This window comes from Apium graveolens, chromosome 7 (assembly GCF_009905375.1).
Source record: "Apium graveolens cultivar Ventura chromosome 7, ASM990537v1, whole genome shotgun sequence".
Classification (NCBI taxonomy): Eukaryota; Viridiplantae; Streptophyta; class Magnoliopsida; order Apiales; family Apiaceae; genus Apium; species Apium graveolens.
In genome coordinates, this window is record NC_133653.1 from 151,060,376 (window position 1) to 151,075,599 (window position 15,224).

Sequence of the window (15,224 nt, forward strand, 5' to 3'; positions counted from 1 at the left end):
TTATAAAATTGAAAAATCATTATTTTCACTTGAAATTTTTATATTAGTTAAGGAACTCTATTTAATACTCTCTGTAAAAATTTCATGATTTATGAACATTTTAAAGTCGATCCTTTTTATTTCCAAAGTTCATAATTCGTAGCAGTTTTTGTCGCGTAAATCACTTTTAGTAACGACCATAACTTTTGATCCGTAAATCGAAATCAAGTGATTCAAGTGCCTAAACGATCCTTATAACATTGTCTATCATAATCAAGTGTTACTTTTCAAGAAACTACAGTTCATATCTTTGGGACTTTCTGCAGAAACTTAATGTTACATTTTGTTCATTTTAGCGAGATTACGGTTACGATCCGAGTTTCGTTTACGCCTTAAATCTTTATACCACCACCAACAATCATCATATCATCATCACCACACTAACTCCTCTCAAGAACATCATGTTCTTGAGGCAACAATTATCAACCTTAAATCTACTTAACTAAACATTAAGATTACAACAATACATTCACCAAAACTAGGTTTACAACTATGTTCTAAAAGATTCTTGAACTTAAATCTTAAGTAAGGATGGGTCAAAGATTAATACCTTTCTTGAGATCTTGAGATGTGTTCTTGATGATGTTGAAGTCTTGGTAGGGTTTTTGGATCCTAAAACAACCATTAAAATCTAGAAATTAAAGAAGAGTTATTATTCACACTATTCACTATCATCTTTCATGAATTTATTTGACCCATAAAACCTTCATAAAATGAGCTTAAAAATTTATTTTACCTTAGTTTAGGGTGTATGAAGCTTGAGAATTAATGGGGGAATTTTTGCATGACTAGAGCTTGAAGTTTTGAATTTGATTTCTTCTTGTTTCTTGCTAGGGCCGAATGAAGAAGAAGAAGTGGGAGAGAGAGATTTTGTGCCCACAATTGACCTGTTCTTAGGTCTAGGCACCAGCTTTCATACTTTATTTCTTTCGAACTCATTTAATTCTTATTGCATAGTTATGACCCAATCTGCATCCTTGAGTGAATCTTCTACTTTCTTTGGCTCTTCTTTTGAAAGTAGACTGTGATACAAACATTCATTTTGAGTTGCACTCCTTGTCTTTACACCTTCATCAGGATTTCCAATGATCAGATCAGGAGTATGATCTTTAGTCCATTTTCTGGCACTAGGAAGTGTCCTTCTGGAGCTAGATTCTCCCCCTGAATTGTATGCCTCATCAATTGCATTTGAGGCTCCCCCTGAATCTGTGTTGTCATCTCCTGATGAATTTTTGGGACTTGAATCATGTCCATCTGATATTGAATCAGCATTGGATTCTGAATGACTAGATTGAGAAGAACCTTGAGTTGATTCTTCAGTGTTAGTACCATCAGCTGAACCTTGTTGTTGCTCCCCCTCAACATGGGCAGGTTCATTAGTATAATGATCATCTTCAGAATCTGAAGGAGTATCAGGATTTGGATCATCGGGATTTGACAGTTCATTAGAGTTTGATCCAGATTCCAACAATGTATTTTCATTTGCAAAGATTAGACTTTCATGAGAGTCTTCTTCAAAACCAGGAATCTTCTTATCATCAAAAGATACATTTATGGAGATAACTACAGTATTTGTTCTCATATTGAAAACCCTGTATGCTCTTGATGGTGAATAACCAACAAAGATTCCTTCATCAGCTTTCGATTCAAACTTCCCTAGGTGATCAGTATGAGTTATCAAAACAAAGCACTTACATCCAAATACATGAAGATGTTTGAGACTGGGCTTTTTTTCTTTCAGCATCTGATGAGGAGTAACACCATGTCTATTTATTAGTGTGATATTCTGAGTATAACAGGTTGTGTTTACTGCTTAAGCCCAGAAGTAAGTGGGTAGTTTTTCTTCTTCCAGTAGAGTCCTGCTAGCTTCAATCAGGGTTATGTTCTTTCTCTCAACAACACCATTTTGTTGGGGTGTGCCAGGAGATGAAAATTGTTGTTATATGCCTTTGTACTTGCAAACTTCCTCTATTTTTGAGTTCTTGAACTCAGTGCCATTATCACTTCTCAATATTTTCACTTTATGGATGGATCCATTCTCAATTTCCCTTATATAATCTAGAAGAATTTCTGGAGTTTCATCCTTCCTGTGTAGAAAATAAACTCAAGTGTATCTAGTGAAATCATAAACAATTACAAGTGTGTACCTTTTCTTGTTGATAGACATTATGTTTACTGGTCCAAAGAGATCCAAGTATAACATATGATATGGCTTAGTAATAGAGAATTCTGTTTTACTTTTGAAAGATACTCTTCTTTGCTTAGACTTTTGACAAGCATCACAAAGACCATCAGATGAGTATAGCATATTTGGTAATCCTCTTACAAGCTCCTTCTTGGTAAGTTTATTAATTGAATTGAAGTTGAGATGTGAGAGCTTCTTATGCCAATTCCAGCTCTCATCTACTGATGCCTTTGAGATAAGGCAAGTAGCTTCTTGCTCAAGACTTTAATGTAACATTGCTTCATACATACTGCCATGTCTGTATCCCATTAGGACAATCTTATTTGACTTGTTTTGAACCACTTCACAATGAGAGTCATAGAGCACCACATGATAACCTCTGTTAGTGATTTGACTGATGCTTAGAAGATTATGCTTCAGTCCTTCCACCAGAGCTACATTCTCTATTACTACCTTTCCAGTTATCAAGTTGCCATATCCCAGAGTGTGTCCTACATTTCCATCTCCATAAGATACATCTGGGCCAGCCTTCTTCTCAAACTCTGATAGTAGGGATTTATTTCCAGTCATATGTCCTGAACATCCACTATCCAAGACAAAAGTGTTTTTCCTATTAGCCTCCAGTCAAAAGAGTAATTACTTAGAAGGATTTTTAAGGACCCACACTTGTTGGGCCCTCTTTTTGGACAACTTAAGCCTTTGTGATTTTGAAATACTTCTGACAGTTTTTCCTTTGTCAGGATTTGTCTTATCGGAAGTAGATTTAGTAGAACTAAAGGAATTGAGTACATAAGCAGTTTTATTGAATTTGGGCAAAGGTTCATAATAGTTGTGGTACAACTTATGATAGGAACTACATGTGTAAATTGAATGCCAACTACTACCATAATGAAAACAAGGATTTTGTGGTTTATAAAATACTGATCTACCCCTAACATTAGATTCGGGAATAGCAGTTTTCATTTTCTTACTCCTCCCGCAATCAATAGCAAGATGATTAGTATTACCACAGTTAAAATAAGTTTTTCTAGAAGCATTGGGAACAAACTTATAATTAGAATCCTTAGAAATACCTTGCTTACCATTTCTGTTTCTTTTAGGACTTCTAACTTGAGGTTTGTAGTAACCTCGGATAATTTCTTTTTCAATTGTCTTTTAGACAAAGTCCTATATTCTTTTATTTCCTAACGGTCTTAATGGTTTCCTTGTTTTCCTTTCTTTGAGACTTATCACTTACTGAATTTTCTTGGGATACTGATGTTGAACCCTTTTCAAAGGTAGATTTGGGTTCATCAGCTTCTGAAGAGATAAACTTTATAGGAGTCTTAAGGGTAGTTTTATTTTTAATTTCAACATCCTTAATTCCATCTACATAACCAAGACATTCTTTCCAGTTTTTCTTAGAGATCATCTCATGAACCTTTTTGCCTGAATTAGTCCAGGCTTTAAGGGTTTTCCTCTCATTCTCAAATTCATTCTCCAATATACTATACTTAGCTTCTAGTATTTTTACTATATGTTTAGCTTTCTCACATTCTTTCTAAACTTCAATCTGATTTACTAAGTTAGACTCCAATTGATCATTCATAGACTTAAAGATTTCATTTTCAGTTAAGAGCATATTATTCTCCAAACTCTTATTTTTTAAATTTCTATGAAAAGACTTAAGAATAGATTTCAGTTCAGATATATCTTCAGTATCAAAAGGGAAGAAGGAAGTTGATACTTTAGAATCAGAGAAAGCATGAGCATCAAAGCTAGCCATCAGTGCATAGCATGTTTCTTCATTTTCAGAATCAGTGGAGTCCATCCAATCCTTGCTTGATGTAATCAAGGCTTTGTTCTTCCCTTTGTCATGCTTTGTCTTTTTGCACTCTATAACAAAGTGACCAGGTTCATCACAGTTATAGCACTTGATTTTCGACTTGTCAACTTTTCCAGCTTTAGAGTCCTTCCCATCTCTTCTTTCAGATGACTTCCTTTCTCCTCTAGTGAACTTTTTCCTGAAGCTTCTAGTATTCTGAGACTTCCTGAATTGCATCCTTTTGAAGCCCTTAACTAGCAATGCAGCCATTTGCATGACATCAGAATTTTTCATGTTCTCATCAGTTTCAGAATCAGTATCATCGTCAGGATTTGATGATTAATCATCAGTATCTGATTCTGGCAGATTGTTCTTTTTCCTTGCAGCTTCAACATACCTTTCTTTTGAAGCTTTAGCATTCACTTTCAAAGCAACTGATTTTCCCTTGTTGCTTTTCCTCTCTTTCCTTTGCTGAACTTCCAGATCATGAGTTCTCAGCATGCCATAGACTTCATCCAGGGTGATTATTTCCAAATCATACTGATATCGTATGATTGAAGTCTGAGTCTCCCATTCATCATTCAAGGCTCTCAGAAACTTAGTGTTTGAATCCTCCCTATCATACACCTTTCCCACCAAGGATAGATTGTTGAGCAGGGTGAGAAACCTGTCATAGATGTCGATGAGACTTTCATCAGGTTTATCCTCAAAATGTTCATATTCTTGAATTAGAACAGCCCTTATATTCTTCTTGATGGTCATGGTTCCTTGACATTGAGTTTCAAGAGCATCCCATATCTCTTTGGCAGTCTTGTAGGCTATAACCCTATTTGACATCACATAATCAAGACTGTTATGCAAAATGTTCCTTACCTTTGCATCCTTCAGCACAACAACTTTCTCTTCTGGTGTCCACTTACTCTTCTCCTTCAACTGATAGTGTTCAGCAACAGTAGGAGTTGCGGGCACCAGTTTTGTTGGCATGTAGGGTCTATCATTGATTACGTCGAGATAGTCTGGATTTGTAGCCTCCAGGTGCATGAGCATCTTCACCTTCCATGTAGGATTTTCAGCCTTTTCAGAATGGGGATTTTGATACTTTCATACTTGTTCAGAGACATGTTTAGATCGCTTCTGATTGTAAATTTATCAGTTTGCTCTGATACCAATTATTGCCCAGTAATTATACAATTGTTTAAGGGGGGTTGGATACAATTGTATAAATGTTTCAAACAAGTATAAAAATATATTAGTTCTTTATATTTCTAATAAAACTGTTACAAACTCTCTCAAGAAATACTGATGTTCTTGAGAGCTACTAGGTCGTACAATACTCGAGTTAAATCACTATGTGATGACCTAAACTGTGTTTATATAATACACAGCTGCTACAAATCAGTCTAGGATATGCATTATCAATTACTAATAGAAAATGATACATATCTTTAACTGAATATACAAAGTCCGATCACTCAGAACGAACAGATATCCATCCCTCAAAATAAGGAACAGAGTCAATCTTCACAACATACTGCCTTCAGATGCTGATGTTCTGCAGATACTGATGATGCATCAAATCCTGATGGAACATCAAATTATGATGACATCTAAAATAGTCAGATCCTGAGCTTCTCCTGATTATTGAGAATCAGCACGTAACAGGGATCCATATCTATGCAATTCGTTTAGTTTAGTTTCATACTTTTCTTTTATTTTCAGTATTTGGTCCTTCGGGAATTGCATTCTTTAGATGCTCGTACTTAAATAAATTGGTAGACAATATGACAGAAATAAACTTGCATAAATAGATAATATCTCTGAGAAATGGGTTCAACCCTTACAATAGATAGTTTCATCGACCTTATTTATAAACTTAATTCTAAGTACTAGGAACATATAGTGAATATCCTAAACATAATAAACCTTCAGGTTTGAACTACGCCAAGTGTGGGACACTTCATCACCATTCATGGTTTCTACTTGCAGGATCCTCGTCCCAAAGTCTTCCTGACCTTATAAGGTCCTTCCCAGTTAGGGGCTAGCTTCCCCCCCGACTCCTGATACCTTAATCTTCCTTAGAACCAAGTCTCCTTGCTAAAAGAACCTTTCTTTAACCCTTCTATTATAATAGAGGGAGGCTCTTCGTTGATGCTCTGTATTACGGGAATTGGCCTCATCTCTGACCTCGTCAATAAGATCGAGAGCGAGCTTTATGCCTTCTTCATTGGTTTCTGGTTTATAAGCTTCAATCCTAGGGGATCCACGTGATCTCAAGGGGCACCACGGCCTCGGCTCCATAAGCCAGCATGAATGGGGTAGCTTCAGTTGTCACTTTGCAGGTGGTACGATATGCCCATACTATAGGCAGCAACTCATCCACCCAAGTGTTTCTTGAGCGTTCAACCTTCTTCTTAAGTCCATCCAGGATGATTCTGTTGGCAACTTCTGCCTGCACATTTTCTTTTGGGTGAGCAACTCAGGTGAAATGAAGCTCTATGCTGTTGTCATCGCAGTACTCTCTAAACTATGCATTATCAAATTGTTTCCCATTATTCGTGACAAGGATGTGTGGGATTCCTATTCGGCATATCACATTCAACCAGAAGAATTGGGAAATTTGGTTGATGGTTATCTAGGCTAGTGCTTTAGCCTCAATCCACTTTGTAAAGTAGTCTATGGCTACCATAATGAACTTCCTCTATCCTGATGCTACAAGAAATGGTCCAAGTATGTCCATTCCTCACATTGCAAAAGGGATGGGTGTGCTAATAGATGTAAGCCTCTCTGGGGGATGTCGTACTATTCGAGCATACCTCTGGAATCTGTCACATTTCTTCGTATAAGCCTTTGCGTCGGCTAGCATAGTTGGCCAGTGAAATCCCAACCGAGTTATCTTGTAAGCGAGGGCCCTGCCCCCTAAGTGTTGTCTATAAATTCCTTCACGGGCTTCTTTAAGTGCCTCCTCTGCTTCAAGAGGTCTCAATCACTTCAGGTATTGAATAACAAAGGACCTTTTATAGAGAAGGCCTTCAATCAATTAATATCTCAACGCTCTGACCGACAGCTTGCGTGCCTCCTGGGCATCGTCGGGGAGCCACCCAGTCTCTAAGTGGGTCTTGATCGGGTCTATCCAACAGCTTGTCACACCAACTGGTGCTATCATATTTATGACATGAATAGTAGGGGTCTTCAAGACCTGGAAGTAGATACTTCTCGAATAGTTCTTGATTTCAGACGAGGCGAACTGAGACAAGGCATCCATCGTATTGTTCTCCTCTCTCGGAATATGTTCTGCGTACCATTCATTGAACTGAGTTAATATTCCCTTTACGACTCTTAGGTACTTGGCCATGGTATCATCTTTGGCCTCAAACTCTCCATTAACTTGAGCAACTATAAGTCTTGAGTCTCCACAGACCTTCAGGTTTTTGGCCCTCAGGGCACTAGCCAAGCCTAAGCCTGCTATCAATGCTTCGTATTCTGCTTTGTTATTCGTAGTTGGGAAATCCAACTTCAAAGCATACTCAATCATAAACCCAGTAGGGCTTTGCAAGACTAGGCTTGCACCACTAGATTTTGTTTTGGACCCTTCGTAAAAATGGAGAACCCAATACTCTTTCAGGGTTATTTCTTTATCCTTCTCTTTCTCTCCTCCTTCTGGGGTTATTATCTCTTGCCCCCGACTTCTTGGTCATTAATGGTGCATTCGACCATGAAATCTGCTAAATCCTGAGCCTTGATGGCCATTCGAGGCTTGTACTTGATATCAAATTCTCCTAACTCAATTGCCCACTTGATGAGCCATCCAATGGCCTTTAGGCTATGAAGAATGTTGCTCAAGGGTTGATCTGTCAGGACTTCGATCTTGTGAGCCTGGAAGTATGATCTCAACTTCCTCGAGGCCGTGATGAGAGCAAGCGCGAACTTTTCCGTGGTGGAGTAATTCAACTCTGCTTCATGGAGCACCTTGCTTACATTGTATACAGGCTTCTGGAGCTTTTGTTCTTCCTTCACGAGGACTGCACTCACGGCTTGTTTGGATACCACGAGGTATAAATAAAGGGTGTCCTCCAGACTTGGTTTGGCCAACAAAGGGGCTTCAATCATATACTACTTTAGTTGTTCAAAGGTCTCTTGGCTCTCAACCGTCCATTCAAAATTATTCACCTTCTTAAGGGTTTTGAAAAAGGGCAGGCATTTATCTTCAGACTTGGAGATGAACCTCCCTCGAGCTGCGATTCTTCCTGTCAGCTTCTGAACATTCTGAAAAAGGTCAGGCATTTATCTCTAGGATGGCTTTGATCTTGTCAGGGTTGGTCTCTATTCCCCTCTTAGCGACCATATGACCCAAAAATATTCCAGACCCAACGCCGAAAGCACACTTGGCTGGGTTTAACATCATCTTATGGTGCCTCAACATTTCAAATGCCTCTATGAGGTGACTAAAATGATCGGCCTTGCTTAGGCTTTTGACTAACATGTCATCAACATAGACCTCCATGGTCTTACTAATTATATGGGCAAATATCTTGTTTACCAATCTTTGGTAAGTAGCTCCTGCATTCTTAAGTCCAAAATCCATAACAAGATAACAAAATACACCAAAGTCAGTTATGAAAGATACCTTGGGGGTGTCATCCTTATGCATTCTAATCTGATTGTTACCACTAAAGCCATCCACAAAGCTTAGCATCTCGTTTCCAGCAGTGACATCGATCAGGGTATCAATCCTCGGTAGGGGGTAACAGTCCTTGGGATAAGCATCATTAAAGTCAGTAAAGTCAATGCACATCCTCCAGTTTCCATTAGCCTTCTTAACCATTACGAAGTTGGCCAACAATTCAAAGAACTGCACTTCCTCAATGAATCCAGCTTCTAAAAGCTTCTCGACCTCCTGCTTAATGGCTTCCAGCCTATCAGGGGCATAAGTTCGCTTCTTCTGCTTCATAACCTTCCGAGTCGGCTCAACATTCAACCTATGAGTTACAAGGTTCGGGTCAATCCCAGGCATTTCAGCTACTGTCAAAGCAAATATACCACTATTTTCTTTTAGGAAAGTTGTCAGTTGGCCCTTCAAGGGCTTTTCCAGAGATGCCTCAATATAAGTGACCTTCTTCGGGTCTAAAGGGTCTAAAGGAATTGGGACCAAGTCCTCGGCTAGCTTCCCTCGCAGTTCGTCATTCTCTCGGGCATCCATGTCTTCTATGGGGAGGACCCGCCCCCCAGTTCTATCGGGCCTAAGTGCTACAACATAGAAACTATGGGCCCTTCTCTGATCTCCTTTCACTTCTCCAACACCATTCCTAGTTGGGAACTTCAGTACCATGTAGTAGGTTGAGGGCACATCCTTAAAAGCATGGATCCCTGTTCTACCCATGATAGCATTGTAAGTAGAGGCTGCCTTGACAACCTGAAAGTTTAACATCTGTGTGGCCTCCCTGGGCTCTTCCCCAATAGTTATGGGAAGTTGAATTGCTCCTTCGACTTTGCATTCCACATGGTTAAACCCGTAGATGGGTCTGTCGAATGGAGTTAGTTGAGAATCATTGTAGCTCATCCTTATGAATGTGTCATGGAACAAGATGTCCACGGAAGCTCCATTTTCCACTAGGACCCTCATAACAGGATAATTTCCAATTATCGGAGTGATAACCAGAGGATCATCCTGAGATAATGCCAAACCTTCAAGGTCTGGGTCACCAAATTCAAGCGTCATCTCTGACTTAGAACGCTTAGGTGGATCTCCAACTATGCTCATTACTTCTCTCGAATAAGCTTTTTGAGAGTTCCTTTTAGTACCAGCTACTGTAGGACTTCTTGAGATTATATTAATTACTGGCCCTCGAGGCTGTGGTTTGCAATCTCTGTCATTACACCTTCGATCGTCATCTTTTCGATCATTATCTCTTTTTTGGCCTCCAGCCTCTTCACCCTTGGTGAAATGTCTGAATTTTCCCCTTCGGATCAAATACTCAATCTCATCCTTGAGTTACCTACCACTACAAGAAAAACATGATCCTACAACCGTTTTTCACCGTTGTTTGATGTCAAAATTTTTGGTCGTCTATTGAGGAGCCGTGTGATTTCGATCAGACAACAGTGCATCGAACCATTACTAGAAGCTACAGACACAACAGGTTCATAACTGTTACCGAAACTGTCATTCAACAACAGGTTGTATAAAAGACTGTATTGTTGGAACAGTTTACCTGCAACGGTTTTCCTCAAGAAGACAACGGTGTATTACTGTCAACTAAGAGTGCAAAATTTCTATATATTATTTGTCAAACAACGGGTAGTTTGTTGATTGTTGTTTGAAAGGCTAACCACAATAGGTTTAGGACAATACAGTTATGTTATGATGTCTTAGACAACACCTTGAGCCAGAGTATTGTAAGGAAGTCTTTCAAACATCGGTTTGTGAAATGTATTTCCAATAATGAGTTGTGGTTAACGGCCATTTTAAAGCTCTTTAGACCACATTTTTTGTTTAACTCCTATTGTAGTGCACCCCTTGAGACAACAGCGTCGTATATAATGTTGTTTGAAAGGCTAACCACAACAGTTTTAGGTCAATACTGTTATTTTATGCTGTCTTATACAACAGTTTTAGGTAAATATTGTAAGGAGCTATTTCAAACAATGGTTTGTGATAGTATTTTAATACTAAGTTATGTTAACTGCCATCTTAATGCTCTTTAGACCACATTTTTTGTTTAAAGCATATTGTAGTGTTATCCTTGAGATAACACCATCGTATATTTTGTCGTTATGTGAACATGATAGACACAATATTACCATGTTTTAAAGTGTTGTGAATAGAGCTTTAGTCAACTGTTAAAACAATGTTACAGTGTTGTTCCAATTAGTTTGGTACAATGGCTGTTTTTGATTGAGAACACAATCATCTGTTGTATATAAAATTTTGCATATAAAATCCTGATTTCATCCAAACCACCTGTTTTCTAAAAACTAAATCCCAAAAATGAATCCACCAAAAATGAATCCACCAAACGAACAAACCGAGAACTAACTACCAATCACAAAAAAATCAAAATCCACCAAACCAACAAACCTAGAACTAGCTAGAACAAGAACAAGCCAATATATATAAATTCACCAAACCAACAAACTTAGAACTAGCTAGAACAAGAACAAGCCAATATATATAAATCCACCAAACACATATCAATCCAACAATCCTAGAACAAGCCAATATATATATATATATATCCACCAAACATCTAATATAAATCCACCAAACACAACCAATCCAACAATCCTACAACACTAGAACAAGAACCGGGCAATATATATAGATTGAGCACAATATATATAGATTGACCATGCAATCTACTAATAGATTGAGACAAATCTATCAATCTACCGACAATTCTGTTTGGATTGGACCAAAAAGTGCATCACCATGACCAACTGCATAATTTAAAGTTCAAATCCGACTACTAGTTCAAACAAAAGACCACAAATTTGGAACCTAGATTGCATGGCGTTTCATGAAATATTTTGCAAAATCACAGCGGATCTCGTTAATGTCATCATCAGTGTAAACCAAGTTTGATCTGCGCATCCACTGAAAAATAACCCAAAATTTTACATAAGTCATACAATTAAGTACTGTACGAGTAAGAGTATAAGTCAATGGGAAAACCCAAAGTGAAAATCTCACCTTAGCAGCAAACTCAAGTTCTTTGTCCTGAACAATCTCCTTCATATAGCGCATCACAAACAGGCCACAATCCTTGGTTCCTGACTGCACTGGAACTCCCTGGATTAATTAAAAATGCATTACAAAAGCTGTGAATTGGAGAGAAAGAAGCTCTTGTATGTATATTGCAGAGAGATAACTATACAAAACAGATTTGGTGAATGTAAAAAATAAGTCTCTAAACTATGAGTGCAGTAGTGTTTATATACAAGCATTAATCTAACTAACTTCTATCCTTAACAACTAACTGAGATGTAACAAATAATTATTTAATTACAATATCAACTAACTGAGATGTAAGAAATAATTATTTAATTACAATATCCTTAATAGCATAGAAAAAATATGATGAGAATTGATTATTACCGCCATGTTCTCCCACAAAATTTTCTTCTTGACAACCTTGTTGAGATCCTCTTTGTAAATTTTAATGGCACTACAACCAAAATAATACCAGCAAAACCATTAAGCAACTGAAAAATGCGTGGTCTATCAAAGTTCAAGACTCCATACAGATATTTTAGAAGCTGAATCTTACTTGTCGACAACATCCAGCCATTCCACATTAGCGATTCGACGTTTTAGAGGGTCCATGTGGTAGACAACCTCTGCCTCAGGATTTGCAACAGTTAAATTCCAATGGTTCCTACACAAACATGAATGAATTGAAGCCTTGTCATAAAAATTGAAACTTAGAAGCTCCAAAAAAAATCAATTTAAAAAGGCATGTGATCCTGTTTAGCTAAAACATTATATGAGAATGTCTAACTAGCTAGCTCTTGGATTAAAACTTACACGTCATTGTAAGGCATAAGAAAGTATTGCCCTTTCTTAGCATTCTTAAATCGTGCAGCGAGTGCACGCGACCTCTGCCCTGCATTACCACAGCCAATGGCACCAATTGTGGTGGGATCTACGAACTTGATCATGTTGGTCATCTTATTTTTTTTGACGTATTCGTTTATGGAGCTACATATAAAAATATGAGAGATTAAAAAAAAATCGTTTCTGGAGCCACAGACTAACTATGAGATATTAAAAAAAAAATTGTGGAGAAACTTACTGAATAAAAAGGACGATCACAGACCCCGACATTTCACCTCCAGAGCACACCGAATATATATCTGATAAGTAAATGGCCATCTTTTTTGTAGAGCCAAAGGCTTCTTGGGATAGTTGAAAAGAAATCGTTCGTTCATCAGCTAAGGCACCCTTTGCCCATGTCCACAAACGATTTAATGCAGATGGGTAATTTGCACCCATCTCAACAACAAGCTCTGGTTCAACATCAGCGACTAATTTATAAGTCTTCTTTTTTCCCTTTTTCTTGGCTTTCTGCAGAAAATACACATGAAAATAGTAAGAAAGAAAATACTAAATAAAAACATTCTAGCTATATAGTGCTATTCTAAATATTTTTACCTTCGGAGCTGACAAAACATTGGAAGTGCTATTGTTCCTCATTGTTATCAAGTTTCTTGGCCATGCAATAAAAGTTCCCATGGCTTGTTCCACGGTCAAAATCTCGTCACCGATGGGATATGGAATCTTAGCATCTCCTTGAATGACTTGAGTGATTGACACTCTTGCATTCTCTTCCCCAAGTCTGACTCCATGGATTGTCTCCTCTCCTTCAACAACAACAACTTCATCAATCTTCGCACAAGCTACAATGTTGCTGAGCGATCCAAGAGCCAATTTACAAACAGAATTATCCGGAGCATTCACTTTAACTTCTTCACATCTGTCTTCCTCAAAAACAATTCTACAACTTTCATCCTTGCCATCCAACCTCTGAGCATCCTCAGGATCCACCCCTAAATCAACAAACAAACTTTCAATCTTTTGAATTTTCAGACCACCTCCCTCCTGTTGAACAGGAAATAAATTCTTTGCAGTTGTAGGTGTAGCAGGATGGTTTACAGCTGCATCAACATCAACCCCGCCGTTAGAGTGACAGCTTGCTTGTTGGGAAGGATGCGTTGGAGTACATTCTTGTTGTACGGGCCTTTTCAAGATCTCTGCCCTCAGCTTTTCCATTTCAGCAGCCCAAAAATCATCTCTCGCTTTAATTATTTTTGGAGTCTCCTCTGCCAAGTACCTCTGAACTCTTTCCTGTATCTTTTCATCCATTGTTCTAGCTTTTTTTTGCCTTGGAAGATCAAAATAAACCGACTGCTTTACATGAACACCTTGTCCACGGACCCGTCCACCATGCTCAGGCTTACCGAGCGCGAGTGTTAAAACATCATCAACACCTTCAGCTATTAGTTTCCCTTCCTTAACCTCCTTTTTCAATTTTTCCTAAAATATTAAGTGTACCATATTATCACAGTCTGAGCTATTTCCATGTAAAAGACTAACATAATTAAGTACCATATACTTTCAATTAATTAAGACAAAAATTAATATATAACTTACAATTTCCGTTGCTTTATCTTCAACAATTTTTCCTAAAAATTTACCATCTTTGTCCTTCCTTGCTAGGACCCAGGTTGACGACCGATCAACTTCCTCTTCATCTGGATGAGATTGATACTGCATTCACATGTATATGATCAGGAAAGTATAATAGTATAAATATGTTAGACAAATTAGTTTGTATTAGAATAATAACTATGTCATTTCACTATTACGCACCCATTCATTCTCGAGGTTAGCATAACCTTTTCGAGACATCCGATGTGGATATACACTCAGCATCCTTCTTTGTATAGCATCATCATGACATTTCTGCATAAGAAGCACGAATGTGGTTATGAAATCAATATTAATTAAATACCAAAAACTAGAAACAACAAGTATGTTTTAATGCTAACTAGAAATAAGTATGTCATAATGCTAACTGGAAACATACCAAAAACTCAGGTGACGTGCGATCAGCAACAAATATATCCCAATGCGATTTTTCTATGAAAGAGAAATCTGCAGGAGGATAGGCCAACACTTCAGGTTGATCTCGATAAGGGAGAATGTAATTTGTGGTCAGTCGACTTTTGAACTCCCTCCATTTCTGACCAGCGGAACGTAAAACCAACTTTTTCGCAGACGGAGGTAAAATGAAACCCAGCTACATACATAAGAAATTAAAAAGATATCAGATACATAAGTAATGAACATATAATGAAAGATACATAATTATTTGAGTTTGTTTTACCAGAACACACTCCCAAAGCTTGTTCTTTGTCTCATCGGGAACACATTTCCAACTATCATGCCAGATTGGTGCTTTGGTTCTTGCCAAAACCCCAATATAGGATTGCATTTCTGCCGCTTCAGGACCATACGGCTCTCCCTTTCCATTAAAAGACACATTAAGTTTATTCCCCTGGATCTTTCGTCTCACAATTCTATGCATCGTTACACAACCTCGCTTGAGTAGTTTTAGTCCTTCATTGTTGTTCGGGGTGGTAACAGGTTTCACTTTTTTCTTCTTATTTTTGGAAATTTTTTTCTGTAAGATTTCAGAT

General features: G+C 37.9%; 1 protein-coding gene and 1 long non-coding RNA gene across 2 annotated transcripts; both read right to left on the minus strand.

The window, feature by feature from the left end:
* Positions 1–6,279: 6,279 nt before the first annotated feature.
* Positions 6,280–7,560, minus strand: LOC141674122 (uncharacterized). The gene is made up of 2 exons (XM_074480847.1): positions 7,087–7,560; positions 6,280–6,477 (listed from the first exon to the last, which is right to left on the minus strand). Exons 1-2 carry the CDS (start codon positions 7,558–7,560, stop codon positions 6,280–6,282), a joined length of 672 nt encoding a protein of 223 aa, XP_074336948.1.
* A 4,190-nt stretch (positions 7,561–11,750) lies between these two features.
* Positions 11,751–12,420, minus strand: LOC141671908 (uncharacterized). The gene is made up of 3 exons (XR_012555293.1): positions 12,293–12,420; positions 12,121–12,190; positions 11,751–11,814 (listed from the first exon to the last, which is right to left on the minus strand). It is a non-coding gene; the product is annotated as an uncharacterized LOC141671908 (long non-coding RNA).
* Positions 12,421–15,224: the final 2,804 nt, after the last annotated feature.

What these genes read in the sequence shown, in the direction of transcription:
- LOC141674122 (XM_074480847.1), bottom strand. Translation starts at nt 7,560, where the DNA reads ATGATTGAGTATGCTTTGAAGTTGGATTTCCCAACTACGAATAACAAA. An exon ending in AGGAGGCACGCAAGCTGTCG is followed by an intron (nt 6,478 to 7,086) that starts GTCAGAGCGTTG and finishes GAAAATGTGCAG; the next exon opens with GCAGAAGTTGCCAACAGAAT.